We start from the raw sequence: 17,937 nt of genomic DNA, 5'->3' as shown, positions 1-17,937 counted from the left end.
TATTTCTCTCCTCTGCTGTATGAGCACAGTGGACCCATTCAAAGGCCTGATTTGTATTGCATTTATGTACCTTAGGCGGACACCAGGATCTTCTCTGGGTACATTGTAGCCATGAACTATATTTTTTTTGTTTGTTTGGTGTTTTAGTCAAAGGGTTTTTAGGGACTTCAGTGAAGAGCTTAACACCTCTCTCTTGCCTTTCTCTCTGGCCCCTAGAGAGGCTAAGGGGCTCAATGCCCTATACAACCTAGATCTTCCAATATATAATAGATTTAGAGCAGGAAAGAACCATGAAAACCTTGTAGTCCAACTCAACTCCCTAGCTTCACAGAGAAAGAGATTGAGGCTCAGAGAGGTTCAACTCTATATACCAGGTTATGCAGGTAGTAATGAAAACTGACAGTATATGAACACAGGGCCCTCTGACACCAAGGAAGGGTTTTTTCCCACTAGATACTTCTCTGAGACTAAAAGTTGGGACCCTTACCTAGCTAGATCATTCTTTATAAAGTCTAGCAGCTCAGCCAGAATGCTGAAACCTCTTCCCCACATCTTACATATACTTGAACATAAGAAGCCAACTACTATACTCCTCTAAAGAATATCAAGGTAGAAATAGAGTAAAGGAGGGATGATTCCAGCAGTTAGACAGGAAAAGATTTCTTGGAGGAGGTGAACCTTGATCAAGTCCACCAGGGATGCCAAATTGTCCCTATAAGGAAGGACTAGCAAGTTCATGAGTTATCTCCCTGACTATGGGTTTTCTTTTCTCTGTTCTGGCAAGGAGCATTCATCCATCTTCCCTAGGTCAAAGGCCAAAAGTATCTTTAGCTGGTGGCTACCCAAAGGCCTATAGATCTTATCTTCTTCTGCCTAATTCAAATCCTATATACTTCCTCCTCCAATTTATCTTATCTGGTTAACCCTACCAACCAATGACCTTTCTTTTTTCCATACTCCTGCTTTTTTTCTTTGTGCTGTAGTCAGTCATTCAATAAGCATTTATTGAGCACCTACTGTGTGCCAGGCTCTGTGCTAAGTGCTGAGGTCCCTGCTCTCAAATAACTCATGGTCTAAGGGGGGAGACAACATGAAAACAATTATGATCAAACTACATACGGGATAAGTTGGAGATAATCACAGAGGGAAGGCACTAGCATAAAGAGAGATTAGAAAAGGTTTCTTAGAGGAGTTTGGATTTTGTTTAATGCTTGATGGAAACCTGAGAAGCCAGTAGGTAAAGGAAGGGAAGGAGAGAATTCCAGCATGGAATTCCATGAATTCCAGCCAATGAATATGTAAAGCCTGGAGATGGAGCATTGTGTGTGAAGAACAGAAAGGAGGAGAATGTCCCTAGATTAGAGGGTAGCTGAGGCGGGGTGTAAGGTGTAAGAATACTGGAAAGGCAAGAATAGAGCAAGTTATGAAGGGCTCCCAATGCCAGAGGATTTTATCTATGATCTAGAGGAAGTTACTGGAGTTTGAGTTGGGGGCGGGGCGGGGGGGGGTTGAGTGTGTGATGTGGTTGTGCTGTAGGAAGATCAATTTCACAACTGAGTGGAGGACAGACTAGAATAGAAAGAGATTTAAGGTTAAAGTCTCACAGGTAATGTAGCCTGTGAAGACCTCCATCATCCACCACTCCCTAAATTGTCCAGGTTTATTTCTTGCTGTGAGTCACACTTCCTCCCCACCCTTTTCCTCTCTGGGCTCTGAGAACTAGGCATATAGTACACAAATTCTTGTCTGCATAAGTATATCTCATTTCCTCAGTTAGAGTGGAAACTCCTTGGAGTCAGGAAACTTTTCTTCTCCTGGCTCCAAGAACAGGTCTCTTCTTGTTCAATGACTCCTCAAACCCTGGGGGCAGGGAATACTGACTTCTTTACCATCCTTTTACCCCTTTAGTGCCACCACTCCAGAAACATGGAGCAAGTTTAGCCACGACATCATCTACCGGGCAGAACGGGAGAAAATGGCGTCCATCAACCTGCGGGTCCTGATTAACAGTATCCTTAGTGACACCGCTGAGGACCTCCGCCTGCAGTGTGATACTGTCAACTTGGCCTTTTCCAAGTGCTGCGAGGAATTGGAGAATGCCAAACAAAAGCTGCAGCACCACCTGAATAGAGTGAGGACCTCTAGCTGTGCCCTGTCTCTCCCCTGCCCCACACACACACACACACACCTCATCTCACCCTGCCTCAAAGCCCTCAAAGCTTTCAAAGTCCAGTTAGTCAATCAACAAGCATTTTTTAAACACCTCCCATGAGCCAGGCATGATGCTTAGCACTGGAGGCTTTAAGAAAGGCAAAAGATAATCCTTGCTCTCCAGAAGTTCAGAAGTCTGATGGGGCAAGACATTATGCAAACAACTGTGTTCGATCAGTTTCCTGTGGGAGAAATTAGAGATATTGCTGTGTGTCTTTAGCTTTTGAGGAGGACCAATGACATCACAGGGTGAAATCTTGACTCGTGAGTGAATTTAAGTGAGGCAGAGCTGTACAAAGTCATCAGCCTCACTCTTTCTTCCAGAGTCATTGAAGACCAAGGGCCTGACAAAAGTCAGGGTAACAGAGTAACAGGGTAACAGGGCAGTGGATGGCACTCCACGGTACCTACCTACTTCAGCCTTCTTCTCTGATAAATTAGAGATAATCGACAGAGGAAAAGGACTAGCATGAAGGGGATCAGGAAAGGCTGCTTGCATAAAGTGTGGCTTTAGCTGAGATGTGAAGGAAGCCAGCGAAACCAGAAGGCAGAGATGAGAAGGGAGAGTATTCCAGAAATGGGGGACAGCCAGTAAAAATGCCTGGGCTCAGGAGATTATCTTATGTGAGGAGCATTAAAGAAGCCAGTGTCATTGGATCACAGTAAGTAAAGGGAGTAAGGTAGAAGGATCCTAGAAAAGAGGGGAATGAGGCAGATAATGAAGGGCTTTGAACTCCAAAGCACTTTATTTTTGATCCTGGAGGTGATAGGGAGGCATTGGAATTTATTGAATAGAGAACATATACATATAATCATAAACAGCTAGATGGCTCAGTGGATAGCGGGTTGAGCCTAATGTCAGAAAGACTCATCTTCATGAGTTCAAATCCAGCCTCAGACAGTTACCAGTTGTGTGACCATGGTCATATCACTTAAGGCTCTTTGCCTTAGTTCCCCATCTGCAAAATGGGCTGCAGAATAAATGGCAAGCCACTCTGCTATATTTGCTGAGAAAACTCTAAATGGGGACGTGACTGAAAAATGACTAAACAGCACCATAATCGTATCTGCACTTTAGGAGGATCAATTGGACAGCTGCGGGGAGGATGGATCGGTATGGAGAGAAACTTGTGGTAGGGGAAATATCCAGTAGGCTATTCTAATAGTCCGGGTATGATAAGGTCCCACATCGGAGCAGTGGCAAATGTAAGAGGAGGGAAAGAAGTGGGTATGTGAGACATGTTCAATCACATAGAACTTCCCTTTATAGCTAGACAAAGCCTCGTAGGTAATCTAGTCCGTTCACCCAGTGCAGAAATCCCTTCTGTAGAACCCTGACTGGTTATCATCTAGTCCTGCTTGGAGCTATCCAGTGACCACTGATTATAGGTGAAAATAGTTCATTCTGCTATCATATAGCTCTGATCGCTAGGAAGGTTTTCCTTGAATTGAACCAAAAACTACCTCCTTATTATCTAGAACCATGTGATGTCTGGGCTAGAAGAACTAGCCCATTTGGCTCACAAAACCAAGGCATTCACAGAGGTGAAATGTTTCATCTATAGTTCTGTAGTTGCGAAGTAGCCAAGCTGACCCCCTAATGCAGATGCCCTGTGTTTAAGATTATGGTCTTTCCATTCCTTCCAATCACTGGTCTTAGTTCTGTGAAATTTTTCTTTTCAGCCAGGCACTAGCACTGAGGGTTAGGCCTGCACCCAGGAAGGGCCATTTGTAATTCCCTCCTGAGTGAACTCTATGGCCCCTCCAACACAGAATCATAGCCTCGTCTGGACCCAAGACTCCTTTTAGGGGACGTAGACAGATCACCCTAAAGTTCCTTACTCCAAACCCAGATGGGCTCCCCTCTGCCAGGACTTACAGATATAGAAGTTGAACACTGGGGACTTGTCACCCAAGTCCTCACTTTCCCAGCAAGCCCCGAACTGGTTGTTCTAAAAGCAGATACCACTCAACTGCTTCAAAATAATTTGACATTTGAGATAATTTGTGACAGTCACAAAGTAGGAGTGACTCATTGTAGGAAGGTCACATTCTAAGGGAGTTTTGATGGTAATGAATGTAAGCAATGCCTGTGTTTTGTCAGCAGAGGCCTATATGCACAGAACTGGAGGGAGACCTCAGAGGCCATCTGGTCCTGCTCTTACCAGAGCAGGAATGCCCTGTACAGCATCCTGGACAGGCAGCCTGCTGGAAGACCTCCAGGGAGGTGGCACTCATAGCTACTCACCTGTGAAGTTGCCCTTTACTGCAAGCTCTTAGTTGCTTCCTTTTTTGGTTTTAGCTTGGCACGCTTCCTGTGACTCAGTTTCTCCATCAGTAAAATGAAGGGAGTGGACTAGGAGGCCTCTGAGATGCCTTCCAGCTCATCATAGATCACCTGCATTTTACAGATGGGCAAAGTGAGGCTTGAAGAAGGATGTTTTGTGACATGATAGTGAATAATGCAGCCAGGACTTGGGTCCTAGGCCCCTCCCACTCTCTCCTACTTCCTCCCTCTATCCCTTCAGTTGAGTAAGAGCAGGCCCCCAGTTAAATTAGCTGTGCCTTGCTTTCCTCATCTGTAAAATGATAGAATTGGTCTCTGAAACTTAGATACATGATTCTGTGACACTTCTCTTGCCATAACTTCCCCCACTATATCCTAGCAGAGTATTTTCAGGGTAGTAAGTGAACAGGAAACTTATCCATTTTGACTCAAGCAGCTTTTGAGAGCTTCTAACACTTCTAATTTGGCAATGACTTGTTATATTTCTTTCATTAAACAAATTTGGGTTAGGGTTCCACTAGCAGAAGGGAGGTACAGAACACAGAAGCTTCCTGCAGTCTCCAAACTCAGTCCTACACATATCTTGTAATTCCTTTTCTCATTTCCCTAGTTGTTTTGGCTCATGGAGCTCTGGGATCAAGCCACAAACTTGGCCTGTCAGGACCATCTCCAAATGTCTCCTGTACTTCAGGGACAAATCTACTTTAGCCATGAGAATAACAGACACATACGCTCAGAAGCGATATAATATTTAGGCATGTAAAGAGGAAACATAGTAGATGGGGGGAAAACCTGGGCCCTAAATTTGTGTGATGGGCCATCCAAATGCCTGAGCTGGGAAGTCAGAGGGTTTGTTCTTCCCTCTGGTCAAGCTCAGAGAGCATGGTGAAAGATAAAATTCAGAGGGGGTGCTGTAGAGAGTTCTGTGCAGAGTCTTGTGCAGAGAAGAATGAGAAGCTATTGCAGACTCAGGCCTCTGGGTTTAGGAATATACATATACCCCTGCTTCTGTACCATCTGCCAGTCTGATTTAGCTCTGCTGTTGTCTTGGGCACTTGCTGAAGGCATAGTCCAAGTCTTTTTACCCTTCTGCCTTTTCCCTAAGCTTCCCGGCTATCCATACAGGTGGGGGTGATCATAGATGCCCAATCTCATGTGTAAACACTTTGCTTCTTCCACAGACACTCAGAGAAATTAGTGACCAGGAAAAAAACATTGCATCCCTCAAACAAGCCATCAAAGATAAAGAAACCCCCCTGAAAGTCGCTCAGACGAGGCTTTATCAGCGAGCTAAAAGGTCTAATGTGGAACTCTGTAGGGACGCAGTACAATTCAGGTAATAAGTATGGCCTGGCTTCTCATAGCTTATGTTTCTGTACATATATATATATATATATATATGTATATATATATATATATATACACATATATATATATACACATATATATATATATATACACACACACACACACACACATATGTGTGTGTGTGTTTGTGTGTGTGTCTGTGTAGCATCTCCTCAGCTAATCAGAGGATCATTGGGGTTGCTTTGGGATAATTCAGATTACAGTCTGAATCCCCCATCTATTATATTCTTTTATTCTTAGATCATTCTAGAGATGCATAGGTCCATTAGCAATAACATTTAATTAAGATATAAAATAAAGAAGAAATTAAATAGTTAAACATTCTCTGTGCCCACACACATAATATCCTACACTTCCAGAGGAGTTATAACCTAATTTCCCTTTTAATTCCTCTTATACCCAACATATTGAACAGACACAGACAAGATTTCTGGTCCCATAAGTCTATATTTAGAGTGCATATTCTCTGAGTTGGAGTATTCTTCCTCGGGCTCCTTCAGGAGAGGTTGGAGAGTAGCTAAAATCTCTTCCTTTGGCCCTGAAGTCATGCACATGTTTGGATTGGGGATACCATGGCCAAACGACTCTACATGGTGATTGTTCTACAAGAAACATTGTGGTTATGAGAAAAAGCAATGAACTTGGAGTCAGCAGATTTGGGCTCAAATCCAAAATCTAATACTACCTTTCATCTCTCCAAATATAATTTTCTTCATCTATAAAATTATGATTATTAAAAAATCTATGATTATTTAAAAAATCTTCATTATTAAAAAATCTTCATTCCTACTTTGTAGGAGTATTGTGGGGTAAAAGTATTTTTTTAAACCTTAGGGTGCATCTGGGATTTAGATTTCACTGGTGTAGAGAACTCCCAGTAAGAAAATTTCCTCTACTCACACAATTTGGCAAATTTATAGTCAGAAAGGGTTGCCTGAGAGAATGGTTTGGTGGAGTGATTTCCTCAGGGTCACAAAGGTAGCCAGCACGTGTCAGAGACAGGACTAGAACACAGGTCTTATGCTTCTTTCCTCAACTGTTTAAATAGGGAATGTAACCCATTCTAAGGGAGATTGTGAGATGAACATGCTTTGGCAAGTGTAAAGCATTGTATCAATAAAATAGGCTGTTACTATCATTGCACAACTTTACTGGGAGAAAAGCAAGCTCTCCTCGCTGAAACAAAGTGGCCAGAGGAAATGAGAGCCCAGACTTTGCTATTTCCTTGCCAGATGGCTGTGGATAAGTTGTTCCTCCTCTTGGCATCAGTTTCCATATCTGTAAAAGTAGGGGTAGAGTGGGGTAAGTGATGTGATGCTCTATGAAAAGATCAATGGAACCCAGATTCAAGCTCTGTCTGGGCACCTCCCCACTCTACCTTTCTGTTCAGAGGCTTTCCATGTGTATACACCCACCTGCAGCACAACACTGATGTTCACTATTCCAACGATAAAAGGAAATCTGTTAGCTCCATAATAGCACTCATGCCAACATAAGGACGATTTCCTCCTTTAACGTATCCCACGGGGCAACTTCCAGCCTAGCCTCTTTCAAACTAGAGTTGAATCTTAAATCACTATTGATTAAGGAAAATGCAAATCTGGAGAACAACTTGAACCCTGTGCAAAGGGCTATAAAACTGTATTTGGATCTAGCAAATTTACAAATCTGCTTAATAGTTCTAGATCCCAAAGAGATCAAAGAGAAGGAAAAGGAGATATATAGATAATATATAGATATAGATATAGATATATCTGCTTTTCCTTCTCTCTCTATATATATACATATACACATATGTTATATATACACAAAATATATATTATATAAAAATATAAATACAAAAACATACAAAAATATTTATAGTACCCCTTTTTGTGGTGGCCAAAAATTGAAAATTGAAGGGATGCCCATCAACAGGGGAATGGCTGAACAAATTGTGGTATATTATTGTAATAGAATACTACTGTGCTATAAGAAATGTTGAGCAGGATGGTTTTGGAAAAACCTGGGAAAACTTCCATGAACAGAACCAGGAGAAAATTGTACACAGTAGTAGCAATATTGAAATAATCATCAGCTAGGATTGATCAATATACAATGATCCAAGGCAACTGGACCCAAGACAAAAGTACCCATGATGAAAAATTCTATTCACCTAGAGAAAGCAAATTGATAAAGTCTGAGTGCAGATTGAAGCATACTTTTTTCACTTTATTTTTGGCAACATAGCTAATATGGAAATATGTTTTGCATGATTTCACATTGTTTGCTTTCTCAGTGGGTGGGGGAGGAGCTGAAAGGAGGGACAGAATTCAGAACTCAATTTTTAAAAAAAAGAGTATTAAAAATAAATAACAAATTAAATAAAAACAAAATTGCAGCTGAAGACCACACACATACACAGGCATACACGTACACATTGGTTCTTGATGCTACAAAAAGAGCTGCTACAAATATATATTTTTGTACATCTGAGTACTTTTCCTCTTTCTTTAGGGTAAAGGACTAGTACAACTTAGAATCTTAGCAAGTCACTGGGGCACTCAGAGTTTAAATAAATTGCTCACAGATCCCATGTGTCAGAAGCAGCACTTGAACCTGGGTCTGAATGACATTGATTTCCTGAATCTAAATCAATATTGATTAAGGAAAATGCAAATTAAAAAAGCTCTGAGATACCACCTCACACCTATCAGATTGGCTAGCATGACAGAAAAAGAAAATGAAAAATGCCCGAGGGGATGTGGGAAAAATGAGACATATTTTAGCGCAGACAGGCTGCTATAACAACTACAACAATAAATACAACAACAGCAACAACTAACATTGATAGGATGCATCAAGGTTGGCAAAGCACTTTCAAAAGATTAATTTATTTGTTTACAGGGAAAATATATATAATATATATGTTGTTGTTCAGTCATGTCTGACTCTTCATGACCCCATGGACCGTCACATTCTAGTACTGTCCATGAACTTTTCTTGGCAAAGATTCTGGAGTGGTTTGCCATTTCCTTTTCCAGTAGATTAAGGCAAACAGAAGTTAAGTGAATTGCCCAGGGTCACGCAGCTAGTAAGTGTCTGAGGCCAGATTTGAACTCCGGTCTTTCTGACTCTAGGGAAGCTAGGTGGTGCAGTGGATTGAAATCAGGAAGACTCATCCTCATGACTTCAAATCCAGTCTCATACACTTTCTAGCTGTGTGACCCAGGACAAGTCACTCAACCTAATTTGCCTTAGTTCCTCATCTGTAAAATGAGTTGGAGAAGGAAATGGCAAACCACTCTAGCATCTCTGCCAAGAAAACCCCAAAATGGAGTCACAGTCAGATATGACTGAAATGACTCAACCCCAACTTCCTGACTCCAGCCTCAGTGTCCAATGAGCCATCTAGCTCTCCCATTTATATTTGTATATATGTATGTATATATGCATACATATGTGCATGTGTAGACATACATGTATACATGTTTGTGTGTATATATGCACATAGAGATAAATATATACATATCTACATATACACATGTATATACGTAGGTACATGATATCTCTCCAAATATTGAAAATGAGTATTATTAAGCTAGAAATTTTCCCATTCACAGGCTCTAAATATCGATGAAGTGCATCAAGCTTTTGGGACTCCAGTGATTTTTCATGAAGCTAGTTCCTTTGAAGTTGGTTTAAAGAGTAGTTTTCTAGTACCATTTCCTAAGCTATTAAATGTAAAAATACACATCTGGGAAAATGGTACTAATTCTACTTCATTCAGAGAAAGGATATGGTCTCAAGGACCACAGGGTGTGTCTACACTGATCATGGAACTGGCAGAATTTTGAGTCAGACTCATGTGAACGATGTCTCTATTATTGGATTCCCTATGGGACCTCAAGTGTGTCAAAGATGAAAGGCTGCCTGACCCACTGGGATTTGATAGAGCATCTACATAGATGTGAATCCAAACCTAGACACCAATACCCAGGTCAAAGAACCAGTATAGACCCACCTCTGAATTCTTTCCACATTTGAACATTTCCCAGCTGATATGATTTTGTTTGCTTATCTGGATAAACACAGATAAGGTGGTTGATCTGTCTAGGATCAGGGGTGGGGAATCTGTGGCCTGGAGGCCACATGTGTCCCTCTAGGTCCTCGGGTACAGCCTTTTCACTGAGTCCAAGTTTTACAGAACAAACCCCCTTAATAAAGGGATTTGTTCTGTGAAGTCCGGATTCAGTCCAAGGCTGGTACTTGAGGACCTAGAAGGCCACATGGGGTCTTGAGGCTGCAGGTTCCCCACCCCTGGTCTAGGGAATAGCCAATATTTCTATAGTATGTTCACATTTAGAGAACACTTTATGCATGACAAACCCATGAGGTAAGCAGTGTTGTTAATGTTGTTATTGGCATTCAGTTGTTTTCCAGTCATGTCCAACTCTTCATGACCCAAAGATACTGGAGTGGTTTGTCATTTCTTTCTCCAGCTCATTTTACAGATGAGGAAACTGAGGCAAACATGGTTAAGTGACTTGCCCAGGGCCACACAGTGAGTAGACTGACTCCAGGCCTGGTGCTCTACCCACTGCACCACCATTTTTCTCACTTGGCTCCTTATTGTTCACTCCCCTCCCCCCCATTCCACTGTGAGATCCTTGAGGGCAGTTTTGCCCTTATTTATATCACCAGCGCTTAGCATTGGGCCTGATACATAATAGGACCTTCGTAAATGCTTGTCACAGGGCAAGTCAATACCATACACAGCATTAACAATGCCTGGGGCATGTTCAGATAGGATAAATGGATAGACTGGGCCAAATTTTGTCTAGCATATAGTAGCTTACCATGCACTCATTCGCCTCCATAAATCCAATCTAAGAAGTCAAATTAGATGTTTTCTGCCTGAGGCCTTCACATCATCTCTTCTTAGATAGATTGGACTCACTGGCCTATCTCATTGAATGATTGATCAGGTCAGCTACACTATGATCAGAACCACTGATTAAGGCCCTGTCATATACCATCATCATTACTCTGAAGATTTAAAGGATTCATGACCTCATCAATGTAGGTTCTTCCCCCTCCCCCACACACTTCCTTGAGTCAGCAGACAGGTTCATAACTCCTAGGGCCAAAAAAATTTAAAAAGTTAAAAATAATGTTTAAAATTACTTGGATTCACGGATTGTTAAAGACATATAGGTGGGGCAGCTAGGCGGTGTACTGGATAGAATACCAGGCCTGGAGTCATGAAGATGCGTCTTCCTAAATTCAAATTAGGCCTCAGACCCTGGGCAAGTCACTTAACCTTATTTGCCTCAGTTTCCTCATCTGTAAAATGAGCTGGAAAGGAAAATGACAAACCACTGAAGTATCTTTGTCAACAAAACCCCAAATCGGTTCTCAGAGAGGTTTGAAATCATTCAACAAAACAAAAAGTTGGGTAGAGCCTATTATGCTCCCTGCCTCCACCCCTACCCCAACCTCCTCTAACCTCTGGGAATCCAGGATCATCTCTTTACAATAATGAGGCCTCAGAGGCAATCTTTAGTCAAAGACTGTATCATTATTTACATTAACTGTGCATTTGGCACTGGTAGTTTTTAAAGTTCATTTGCATCCATTATCTCACTTGTTCTGCATTAGAACCCCTAAAAGAGCAGGGATTTTTAATGGTCATTTTATAGACAAAAAAACAGGCCTAGATAGGGAAAGAGACATAGCCAAGGTCATACAACAAATTAGTGGTAGAGTCAGGACTATGACTGAGGCTGGATTTTCCTACTAAATAGGGTAGGGAGTGGAGGTGGGAGTAGAATACACACAACATACTTTAAATTTAATTTTCATTGTTAACATTTTCTCTTATCACTTTGTCAAAGTCTAAACAATCAACTAAATGATAAACCAAGCCCTGATTTATAGCATTTATCAGTTTCTGAAGTGTTTATATTTACTTCTCACGCTGAATATTTAATAATCAGCTCTACTGAGGCTATAGGAGCTGCCTCCAGCACACCTGGAAACCCAGTTTCCCTGATTCATTTTGGTGGAATTCAACCAAACAAACATTGAATTTAGTTAAGTAGCCTTTTGTTAAAAGAAGAAAGCTGTCTATTTGATGAGAATAAACACATCTAATAGACTTCTTCATTCTTTATTGGTGGATAAACTTTTGAGATGCTGAATGGATGACATCCACACAACCCACCATTTTCTACTCTACACCCCCCTATGTAGGTACCTAAGGCCATTAAAAGAGACACCACAACCAGAGGTCTGGTTTCCTAGCTAGCTCATTGCTACCACAATTCTGCTTGGACAAGCAGGATGGTGTAATGGAAATAGCACTTGATTGGATGTCTGAGGGCTTGGGTTCTAACCCTGGTTAGAACCCTGCTACTTACTACCTATGGTGACCATGACCAAATCATTGAAACTCCTTCTCTTGGCCTCAATTTCCTCACCTGTACAATGAGGACACATGTATGTACTTGATTATCTTTGATATCCTACTCAGTTTGAATTCATGGAACCAGAGGATGTTAAGATGTAATTGCATTTCTTTCCCTGCCACACTTATCAGTGGCTCTGGTGAATGGACTTGTTATAATCCTTCTGTTCTCTATCCCCATGTGTCTTTGTGATTTAGGCTGACCAGCGAGGTTGAAGAACTAAACATGTCCATCCAGGCTTTGAAAGATAAGCTTCTCGAGTCAGAGCAGGCCCTGAGGAACCTGGAGGACACTCGGATGATCCTGGAGAAGGAAATTTCTGTCAAGGCTAATAGTCTGTTAATTGACCGGCAGAAGTGCATGGCACACCGCACACGCTACCCCACCATCCTCAGGCTGGCAGGCTACCAGTAGGGACCCAAACCCCTCTTTCCAAGACCATCCCATTCCAAAGGAAGACTCACAGAGAGACATTGGTTAGTCTTAAAAAAAGAATTGCCTCACAGCGTAATAGAAAGCTCTAGCTATGCTAAATAAAATGTGTACTTTTGCACATCTTCCTCCTAGTATATTAAATCTAACCTTAGACACTTAAAAACTCGGCGACCTTGGACAAGTCAATTGACCTATGCCTGCCGCAATTTCCTCATCCGTAAAATAGGGACAATAATTGCATTTACCTCCTAAAGTTGTTGTGAAGATAAAACAAACCTTAAACTACTATATAAATGCTAGTTATCATCATCATCATTATTCTATGATGGACACACATTAAGTAAATCATAGATTATAGGACTCTGGGAATAAACAGAAATGGTCATCATCATTATTATTATATGATGGACACATTAAGTAAACCATAGATTATAGGCCTTTGGGAATAAGCAGAAAGATACCTTAAAAATCATCTAATCCAATATTCTGGTTTCACAGTTTAAGAAACTAAGGTCTAAAAAGGGGGCAAATCTTGCCCAAAATCAAACAGTTTCTAAGTAGCAAAGCCAAGATTCAAAGTCTAGTCTGACTGCAAATATAGCATCCCTTTCCGCATAATAGGTTGGCTTTCAAGACACTACAGAACATCTGTTCATGTTTCTTTAGTCTAATCCCCTTAATTAATCAGTCAATAAGCTTTTCTCAAAAGCCACTGGGGAGCAGGTTATAGAATCAAAGAATGTTCCGGGACCTTCGTTCAATCCCCTCATTTTACTCATGGGAAAACCAAAGTCCAATGAAGGGAAGAAGTTGGACCAAGGTCATACAGGGGAGGAGAGAGCCAAGACATGGATTCCAATCTCCGAACTCCATATCCAAGGCTATTTCCATTTATACCATGCTCAGATGTCTCCTGAGGATCCTCTCACCCTGGTCTCTTCCACACACATTTTCCTGCCCCCCCCCCATTTCCCCATAGCAATACTTCTGTAGCATCATACTCTGTCCTACAGACATCCCCTCCCAGCAGCATATTACATCTTTCAAAGTCCCCTTCCTATCACCATTTCTCCCTACAAAGACCTTTCCTCCTCATCATCATCTTCCATCCCCTTATTTCTCCCTTCCATTTCCTTTTTCTCTTCCCCCATACCTTCCCCTCCCCCAAAGATGGGAACAGAGTATGGTAGTTGTTTAGATAAGACCAGGGTCAGGGTAGGGGTGGAGACAGTAAAGGGCTTGTATGATGAGGATGTATTACTTGACTTTAAAGTGAGAATAGTTGAGGCTGACATGCATACAGTTATGCTGCTTTATGTTCCTTGTTGAAGAAAGCTGTTTTGAATACCCTTTTGTGGGAGAGATATGAGAACTTTTTGTCCCTCCCATACCTGTACCCATCCTGGTACCACTTTAGAACCATGATACTCCCATACAAAGACTTCCTTTGAAACCTGGGGGGAAAACAAGAAACTGAATCATCCAAGTTATAGAAACACCTTTTAAATCAATCAATTTTTATTAAGCACCTACTGTGTGCCAGGCACTGTGCTAAGCACTTTATTCCTTTTCCTGTAGATCTGGGGTATGTTTTTGGTAGTCATGGTAGGATACAGACCTATAGTTTATCAGTATAAGGAACCCTCAGTAAGTAAATTCCCTCCATCAAGGAGACATTGAAAGGTTAAGTGCCTTGTCAATTCCGGGTCACAAAGCTAATATGTATTTGAGGCAGGAATTAAAACCAGGCCTTCTTAACTACAAGACCCACCCTCTATCTACTACTCCATCTATCTAGTCCATGACCAGAAAGTTCTTAAGCCGTTAGAGGACAGCTAGCAAGGATTGGGTGGATGCTTGTTGGTGCAGTAAAGGGACACAAATGGAGTTTGGATGAGATGAACTCTAAACTCCCTTCCCAACATTGAGATGCTGTGATTATGTATGGGGAAGAAGACTGAACTCTATGGCTGCAAGTGCAGCACCAAACGTTTAGTCTGGCTAGTTTAACCAGAGATCAACCTGGTCCGTTCAGTTGCTCAGACAATGTAGTGCAGATGGCATTTAAAGCTGACCCATAGATTACCTTTATCTGTGCTCTCCCATTAACACAGAGAGCTGAGAGTTGGCTGTTTTATTAAAACTAAGTCTAAAATTACTGTACTTTAATTGAAATGATGCAGGGAACTACATTAGGGGGAGCATTGTCCTCTGTGACAGCCAATTTCACTCTGAAGCCTATTATCCCCAGAGCACACCAGCCCTGGCTGCTAACCATTTTGACTTGGGGAATTAAAAGCCCAAACCTTTGGTCTCCAATAAATGACGTCAGCCAGGCATATTCAGCCAGTTCTTCTGATATGAGTTCAAAGCTGAAGAGCTAAGGCACTATGTGAACCAGCAGAATTCAAAAAGGAGAATGAAATAAGTCACCAGGTTAGATCTTTCTGGAATGCCTTTCTCCTTCCCAAGATGGCACAAAAGATGAGCAAGTCCACTGTGGCTCAAGTCACACTGGTCTTCCCTTTCCTGTGATGTGATAGCCAGCATTGCAGAAAGAAACCTCCCTCCACTCCACTGGTGACATTTTGCCTTCATGCAAGAAATAGTGTGGGTCCCCTTCCCATTCCCGTCCCCCCAAAACTAACTAACCAAAACAGAAGAGAAATTACCAAACTTAATTACAATTCTTGCTTAGAATAAGTGATTAAGATTTCCATAATTATAAATCATTTTCCATTCAAATATTTCTGAGCTGTGTTTAAGAGTCTCAGGGCTCAGCTGATAACACCAGGCATTCTGATTCATTGGGTTCCAATTAGCTAGCCAGGAAAGAGTGCTTGAGACCAAAGAAGAAAATATTTCCAAAAAATAATTATAGAAGCGTGGAGACAATCTGATTTCCCTTTCCCCCAGAGTGGCTGCAGGGGGCTACATCTACCACGTTTCAAGGTTTTTGAAGCTTTTCTATTTTCAAAACAATCCCATGAGGAAGGCAAGGAGAGAAGTTTTATTTTTGCTTTATGGATTAGGAAACTGATGCCCAGAGAGATGGAGAGATGTAACATTCCAGGGTCACACAAGTATCTTGAGAACTCAGGCAGCTAGGTGGGCCAATGGATAGAGCTCTAGGCCTGGAGTCAGGAAGATATGAGTTCAAATCCAGCCTTAGACACTTACTAGCTATGTCACTCTGGGCAAACCACTTTGCTGCTTGCCTCAGTTTCCTCAGCTATAAAGTGAGGATAATAACAGCACCTACCTCCCAAGGTTGTTTCAAGGATCAAATGATTTGTAAAGTGCTTAACACAGTCCTGACAAATAGGAGGAACTTAATAAATGTTCGTTTACTTCCTTCCTCAGTCTTTTGACCGGAGTTTTGTTTTGTTTTTGAGGTTTTTCGCCACCATACAATGTCAGGCAGCCCAAAGAGAGGAAATTTTCTAGCTGCTGGTAGATTGTATCTAGGTTGGGATGTCCTTCTCAAAGCCAGCCATCAAATCTTTCTGATTTTAGGCTACTAAGAAAATGGACAATGTTTCATAGCCCTGATGTGTTTTTTTTTTTCTCTCCACCATCCGCTCTCTCATCCTAGAAGGGCAGGTTAACCCCAAACACCCTGACAAATGTCCAGTTGTCTCCTAGGGGAATCCTTCCTACCCATAGTATTTCCTCCAGTACTTAGCTCAGACATAGGCAGTCTTGGTGTGTGTGACTGGATTTAAGAGTGGTTGAGGGACCCCCACTGAAACACTATGGGCCTCCTTAGCTTATATGATGGCTTTTAGTTACTCCTGTGAAGAGTGTGATGAGGTAGACATCAGGAAGACTTGGAATCTGGTTCTATCTCTACCTCTACCTCACTACGACCTTGGGGACCTTCCCCTCTCTTCATCCCCTCAGTTTTTTTCCTATCTTAAATGAGTGAACAGGATGAAATGATCTTCCAAGGTACCTTCTAGCTCTGATATTTGGTGAGCCTTTGTAGAGGGTTGAAGACTTTCAAAAATTAAAATGAGTTATCTGGTTGGGTAACAGTTACAACTGTTATTGGCCATTGATACATTGGTATCAGTTTCTCATATTAGAAAAGGCCCACAGAAGGAAAATGCTGAGTGGATAAAATTGGACAAAGGTTAAGCAAAGGGAAGAAAAGTCTGGAGATACTCTAATGTTGGCACTGGATGGCTTGAGAAAGTGGGGTACATAGAGAGAAGAGTATGTTATGTAGGGCAGAAAATCACTAGAAACAGAGTGTACTTAATTTAGTGAGAGTATGATACCACTGTATAGTGGAAAGATTGTTGGTCCTGGCTAGAATCACCCAAAGCTTCTTACTACAGAGCTTGGCACTAGAAACCAGTCAGTCCAGTCCTGACTTACAAGTAGGCAGATCTTCTCTGGGTTTATGAAATCAACACAGAGTCTTATATCTAGTGACTGGGCACCCGAAAGTTGGAGAAGATAAAGGAAGAGAAGGAATAATAATTCAGAAGCTCAGCATGACTGTGGTTGGGACCAGCATGAGAGGCATCTAAATCACGGAATCCCAGAGCTATAAGGGACTCCAGAGATCACAAAGCCCAGCTTCCTCCCAAAACATGGCTTTCTATTATAATATCCTGGACCAGTCATCATCATTTCATTCCAGCAAAGGAGACCCCAGAGCTAATAAAAATAACAGCTAGAATTTACATAGTGATTTAAGGTTCACAACATGCTTTACAAGTATCTCATTTGATCTTTTGAATAATGCTGGGAAGTAGCTCTATTACTATTACCCCCTTTTTATGGATGAGGAAACTGAGGCAGAGAGAAATTAAGTGACTTGCCCAGGGTCACACAACCAGTAAGTATCTGGGGCCATATGTGAAATCAGGTCTTCCCATTTCCAGGTTCAGACTTCTCTCCATTGAACACCCAGCTGGCTCAAGGCAAGGCTCTAAAGACACCCTATTCCACTGTTGTACAGTCTAATTAATAACTAATTAATATCTTTTTTCCTGACCATAAACCTAAATTTGCTTCAGGTTCTAGCTATTGAATCTAGTTCTAACTTCTGTGTTTTAATAGAACAAATCTAACCTCTTCTCCATATGACAGACATTTAAATATTTGAAGACAGCTGTTTAGTTCCCTTGTATCTTCTCATGCAGGTAAATATCTCTAATTCCTTCTACTTATTCT

General features: G+C 41.5%; 1 protein-coding gene across 2 annotated transcripts in view; it reads left to right on the top strand.

Annotated features, from left to right (window-relative positions):
• Nucleotides 1–12,869, top strand: part of TEKT4 (tektin 4) — a 62,853-nt gene extending 49,984 nt beyond the window's left edge. Inside the window, exons 4-6 of one of the 2 annotated variants that reach the window (XM_036739728.1) lie at nt 1,909–2,131; nt 5,680–5,834; nt 12,513–12,869. In XM_036739728.1, the coding sequence (XP_036595623.1) occupies nt 1,909–2,131; nt 5,680–5,834; nt 12,513–12,729 (595 nt within the window). In that variant the 3' untranslated portion in view covers nt 12,730–12,869. The remainder of the gene's footprint in view (nt 1–1,908; nt 2,132–5,679; nt 5,835–12,512) is intronic. The other variant, XM_036739729.1, reaches the window with a different exon arrangement.
• The last annotated feature ends 5,068 nt before the right edge of the window (nt 12,870–17,937 follow it).

This window comes from Trichosurus vulpecula, chromosome 9 (genome assembly GCF_011100635.1).
Source record: "Trichosurus vulpecula isolate mTriVul1 chromosome 9, mTriVul1.pri, whole genome shotgun sequence".
Taxonomy (NCBI): Eukaryota; Metazoa; Chordata; class Mammalia; order Diprotodontia; family Phalangeridae; genus Trichosurus; species Trichosurus vulpecula.
This window is presented reverse-complemented; position numbering and strand designations above follow the sequence as displayed.